General features: G+C 36.7%; 1 protein-coding gene across 2 annotated transcripts in view; it reads right to left on the bottom strand.

The window, feature by feature from the left end:
* Window positions 1-254: 254 nt before the first annotated feature.
* Window positions 255-6,000, bottom strand: part of LOC111158480 (striatin) — a 100,516-nt gene continuing 94,770 nt past the window's right edge. The window contains exons 16-19 of one of the 2 annotated variants that reach the window (XM_022520523.1): window positions 5,994-5,996; window positions 3,304-3,408; window positions 2,054-2,140; window positions 255-1,957 (exon numbers count right to left, since the gene is read on the bottom strand). In XM_022520523.1, the coding sequence (XP_022376231.1) occupies window positions 1,788-1,957; window positions 2,054-2,140; window positions 3,304-3,408; window positions 5,994-5,996 (365 nt within the window). In that variant the 3' untranslated portion in view covers window positions 255-1,787. The remainder of the gene's footprint in view (window positions 1,958-2,053; window positions 2,141-3,303; window positions 3,409-5,993; window positions 5,997-6,000) is intronic. The other variant, XM_022520522.1, reaches the window with a different exon arrangement.

Here is a 6,000-nt window from a genome sequence, read left to right as displayed (position 1 = left end):
TAAAGAAAATTTGCCTGTATACTGCAAAACTCTAGAGGCAGAAAACAGAAATTTTAAAGAAAAATTGTCAATTGCTATCCCTATCACCGCAAGAATACGTTTTCAAGGAGGAGATATACATATCATCAGAAGTGTTGTTATGACAATGGAATATGTGGAGATAGGAATGTAGGAATTATATTAAAAGGTTAAAGTATTTATGGATATGGATTTTTTAAATCTGAGAACTATTACATATACATTTTGCTGAAACATCGGGCATTAGTATTTATTTCTAATTTCTACATTGGTCTCTGACATTTGTGGCAAACAAGAGACTGTAAAAACAGGTGAGACAGTTGTAGGGATAAGGTCTATACAACAAGTCCAAAGAGTGGGGTCATGGGAATCCCAAGAGCTGCACATGTGGGTCATGGGCGAGGTGAGCTCTGGGAAGCCTGGTTCTTTAGGATAGTTGTTTCCCCAGAAACAGCACTGATACACTGCCTATTAAAACATGCTGTGTATTCCAATTAAAGAATGGAGGAGGGGTAGGGGTAGGAAGAGAGAAAGAGAACTCTTTAGCTTATGGTTATGCACTGAACTCTTCCATCTAGATTTCCAGGGGGATTCCCCTTGGATATACCAATGGAGGACTTCTGGGGTACAAACAGTTGGCTTTATTTAGTACTGCAAAAGCAGCTGCCTGACATTAACCAAACCCTCTAGGCTGTTAAAACACAATAATTATAAACTCTTTTCAGTAGATGTCAGATAATTTGAATATGAGAGACAAAGAAAGAGCAAGAGGTCATCTGAAGCATGATATGTGGGTTTTGACAAATGAGTACTCACAGATAACTTCTGTCTTTTCAAACCACTGAAAGGTAAGATTTCATCAATATGAGATAACCACTCTGGTATTATAAATATCACATGAATAAAGTGAATTTTTAAAATTAACAGAAATTATTATAAAGATATGCCCTGCTTGCCCTTAAAAATAAACAGAATCTCAAACCTGAATAAGTTAAATCCTTTAGTAAAAGCAGACTCTACCAACTATTCATAATGACTGATTTTGGCAGCTAAACTTTACAATGATACCAAATCTATTTTCAAAAATGTAATACAATATAGAAATCTGCTTACAAACTAAATATTTGTTTAGTATTTCTGAATAATAATATATTTAACATATTATTGCATTTTTTTTTTCCTTTAACAGGTAAAATGCTTTGCCAGGTGCTTTATGTGCACAGATGAAAGAAGAGCTAAATTAAAATCTCATTTGAACACTGCCTGGTCCTTATGCACTTAGGGGTTAGTACAGCAGATATGGTCAAGATTATTGTTTTGACTACCTAATGTGTTTAACAAGATTTCTCAGGGGAGAAGGGAGAACTAGGTCTAAATTTCTGTTCTTCCTCCACTCATTCCCAGTCATCAAGCTTTTTAATTATCCTTTATAGCGTGCCCTACTTACTCAAGAGGGACAAGCTAAACTTACGTTCGCTCAGGTCTGCCTAGCGAATTAGAACCACCTCAGAAATAAAAGCTCCTATTTGGGGGAAAATTTGAAACAGTTTTCAGGCTCATAGATTCAGCTGAGCTTGCAGCAACCGGAACAAACCTTAGTTTTAGAAAACAGTATACGAATTGCAAAACTATACTTTAACAAATGTTCTCTGTGCTCCTTCAGCAGAACAAAAGGGCAAGACAGGCTGATTCTTGCCCTGGTCTTCTGTATCTCTTTTTGTGCAGTTGATTATTTATAAAGAGCTAGAAGGTGAAGATGATGCATTGTGTCATACAAAGACTTTAGCCAGTGCATCAGCCCCAGCACTGGCTATATAGCATTTGGATGGGTGGAAAGCTACATCATGAATTGATTCTTCAAATTTTTTCCGATGAGCTGTGAACTCTTGGATACACGTCTTACTTTCTAGGTTCCATAAACGTATTGAACAGTCATGACCTGCATCAAGAGGGAGGGAAAAAAAAATGAAAGGAAACATTACATTAACATGAAACTAGTAAGGATAAATAAATAAACTATAGCTGATGTACTTACTGCCCGACATCAAGTACAAGCCATTAGGATCAACTGCTAGACTTGTAACAGCTTCTAGGTGGGCTACCATGGAGTGGATGAGTTTGCCTTTGGAAAAAAAGAGATTGTTACTTTTTATTAATAGCTTTCCTCATCCCCGATTATATGTTAGCTACCTTGTTACACTGATTTCTCCAGTCACCCCTCTCTGTGTAGTTATTCCATCGGTAGCTTTTTCCATAACAGCTAAAACAATGTATCTCCCTCCCCACTGCAGCCATGGTAATGATGAGAAACGAAAGCTCAAATTTCGGATTTTATTTTTTTCTTTCAAATAACAACAGAAAAGTCAGTCATTTCTACACAAATATTCCTTTAAGCCATGTTCATTAACTAAGACTCAGACGTTATTAATCAGCGACTTTGCATCCTTTATCTACAGGCAAATTAGGTGGGTTGTGAGAACAGAAGAGACTGAAACAAAGACAAAGGAACGGAAAGAAAACCTGGCAATGATTTTCATGGAAACAACATATAGAAAGGGATTAAAATATTAAACTACTCATCACTCACAGCTAAGCAAAGTCAGCAAAAGTCAAAAGCAGATAGATAAATATGGCTGCTAATATGGAGTGTCCTTCTCCTAACACAGGTCTTCAGGATTTTTCCTTTAGTAAAACGCAATTCAATAAAAAAAATGGGAAAGCCCACATATCCTAATTCAAATCAATCAGGATCAGATAGTCAATATTGTAATACAGAAAAGAGTAGTCCATGAAAAACTGAATCAAGTAAACCAAATGACTCAGAGGTTTCCATCTCTAACACTGAAACTATTCAAACACTGAACAATTTAAAACAAAATATAATGATCATATGCCTCTATTTCTAACATGTTTCTCCTTTCCCCCAACATATTCACAGCAAGAGATCAATTTTATTGCTATTTGAATGACCTTTTCATTGTGTCCATAGTCATAACCTTGGCTCTAGGACCAAAACATAGTATCTACTTACTATTAAATAAACCAAGATGATGCTATATGCTATCATGAAGACTAGTTCTTAGCAGATCTGGACAGAATGAAGAAAAACTGAGCTGGGAGGGTATCTGTTTCCATGCCTACTCCTGGACATACAGCCATTAAAGAAATACCCAAATCAGGATACTTATGATGGGGTTTGTTTGTGGTTTTTTTGGTTTGGTTTTTGGTGGGGTTTTCTTTTTTCTTTTTTGCTTTATCACTGATCACTCTGTAATAAACACTCACCTGTATTGTTATCGTAGAATTTGATGTGCCTGTCTTCATGAGCAGTGATGCTAATGGGAAGAGTGGGATGGCTGATGACTCTATTTATTTGGCAGGAAGAGTTGGCTGTAAAAAAGGAAAAAAAAGAGCAACAAGGTAGCTAAGGCTACTATTTCTTCATACAAGAGAATACTCAGCCAAGAAACTAAAAAGGTAAATCATGTGACCTTAACTTGTCTTTAATTCATTTAATTCTGTGACTATTCATAATTTCAAGGTTAGGAAAGAAGAACTGCCTGAGCAATACCATACTGACAAATCTAGAGGTATGTACAAATGAGAATTTTCTTTTCCACCTGCAACGGGTGCCACCCAGGGCTTAGCCTAGGGTCACTGATGACTTGTAATACTTCTGCTGCTTTAATAAAATTCTACAATTATTTACATGTAGATGCTACCCAAATTTAACTGTCACTCTTTCTAGATAGAGTTATCACATGGTTATCATCTGAAGACAAATATGACAAAGAGATCTTCTGAGCTCTTTAATCTCTTTTTCATCATAAAAGAAGTGGTCATTGGGCACCCGGGTGGCTCAGCTGGTTAAGTGTCTGGCTCTTGATTTTAGCTCAGGTCATGACCTCTGGGTCATGAGATCAAGCCCCATATCAGGCTCAGTGCTCAGGACGGAGTCTGCTTGAGATTCTCTCTCTCCCCCTCCTTCTGCCTCTCCTTCCAACTGGCACATGCACATGTGTGCACGCTCTCTCTCTCTAAAATAAATAAATAAAAACTTAAAAATAGAAATTATCCTCATTTGATAGTCTACCAGGTTTGGAATCTTAAAATAGCATCCTGACTACTATGTGCACTATATAGTAACTTTCAAAGAATTTCAATTATATGCACAATGAGACAGGCAGGCCACATGTCATTAAGTCCATACCACAGTGCATGAACCAAGATCTAAAAAAAGTTGTGATTCCCCCAAAATCATGTGACAAAGCCAATCCCAAACTAACTTCTACCTCTATCCTAACCAGGTGGCTCACGGAAATCACACAGCTGCCAAAAATGGTACCTAAACTACAATAAGCCCTTCTGAAAGTCCTTTATCAAAAGGAAATCAATCTTTAAAAACCTTTTAGGGGTGCCTGGGTGGCTCAGTGAGTTAAAGCCTCTGCCTTCGGCTCAGGTCATGATCTCAGGGTTCTGGGATCGAGCCCTGCATCAAGCTCTCTGCTCAGCAGGGAGCCTGCTTCCTCCTCTCTCTCTCTCTGCCTGCCTCTCTGCCTACTTGTGATCTCTGCCTGTCAAATAAATAAATAAAATCTTAAAAAAAAAAAGTTTTATATTACTGAGTTTTGTTAAGATGCTTTATTTTTCTTTTAAAGGAAAAAAATCTATATATATAAAGGTAATACTAACTTAAGATATATCAAAGTTAAAGAAAAATCATGTCATGGTCCAGGGAGAGGAAAGGATGCCCTTCTTGTAAAGTACATTATTGGGACATCTGGCAAATTTGAATATAAATAATAACTTAGACAACAGCATAGTGTCACTGTTAAATTTACTGATTTTGATAATATGCTATGTCAGAGAATGTCCCTGTGTTTAGGAATTACATGCTAAAGGATCTAGAAGTGTAAGTCTATGATGTCTCTCATAAGTGGTTCAGAATTTAAAATTATACAAGAATAGATAGTGATAAAGCAAATGTCACAAATGTGGCAAAATGCTAAAAACTAGTGAATCTGGGTGAAGGGTAGCTAGTTTTTGTACTATTCTTGAAACTTTTCTGCATATTTAAAATTATTTCAAAAAAGAGTTAAAATTTTTTCTAATCTCAGAATAGTTTTTATGAGTTTACATTCAAAATAGAAAATACAGATAAATATAGGTGAAAATAGCTGTAACATTAGTGTACTCAATTAGATTTTCTTATGGTTCCTAAAAATATGACATATTAAAAACTGACGATAGGGGGCACCTGGGTGGCTCAGGTCATGATCTCAGGGTCCTACGATCGGGGGTCCCACATCAGGCTCCCTGCTCAGAAGAGAGTAGGCTTCTCCCTCACTCTCTGACCCTCCTACCGGCTTGCTCGTTGTCTCTCTCTCCCTTCCTCCCTCCCTCCCCCTCTCAAAAACTGAAGGTAGTTTTTTTCCCAGTGTTAATGGCAGGGGCCACCCAGCCTGTTATCTAAGAACAAAACAAAAAGTCACTTGACCATGTAGAATAAGCGCTGGGTCAGTTATACTTGATTTAAATGGTCCTAAGCAAAGAGTTTAGTTTTAAAATTCAGCATACAGATATTTTCCTCCCCTCAGGAGCTAACATACCACAAACAATATCCTCTGTAAGATCTAGCAGGAAAGTAACAGAAAAGAAATACTTTAAGTAAAATATCCCGTGTATTCTGAGAAAGAGGTTTCTGAGAATAGATTCAATTCTATTGAGATCTAGGAAATAATTATGATAGAAATCAAATGATGGAAGTAGGCAAGAGTTTTTATATAATAACATTTCCAAGAAGTTCTCCACTTAATGGTACATCAGACAAGTAAGCAAAAGGCAAAGAACATCAGAAATCAATTGAAGGCCTACCAATCATCATTCTAACAATGAATCTAAATCTTCCAAGTGTTCATATTCAGCTTACAACTTAGAAATGGTTTACTTTTCACGATGGACAAGTACTCAATTACCTGCTTT

This window comes from Enhydra lutris, unplaced genomic scaffold (genome assembly GCF_002288905.1).
Source record: "Enhydra lutris kenyoni isolate GAN:26980312 unplaced genomic scaffold, ASM228890v2 scaffoldscaffold59, whole genome shotgun sequence".
NCBI lineage: Eukaryota > Metazoa > Chordata > Mammalia > Carnivora > Mustelidae > Enhydra > Enhydra lutris.
The sequence above is the reverse complement of the archived record's forward strand: the minus strand, read 5'-3'. Positions and strand labels throughout refer to the sequence as shown.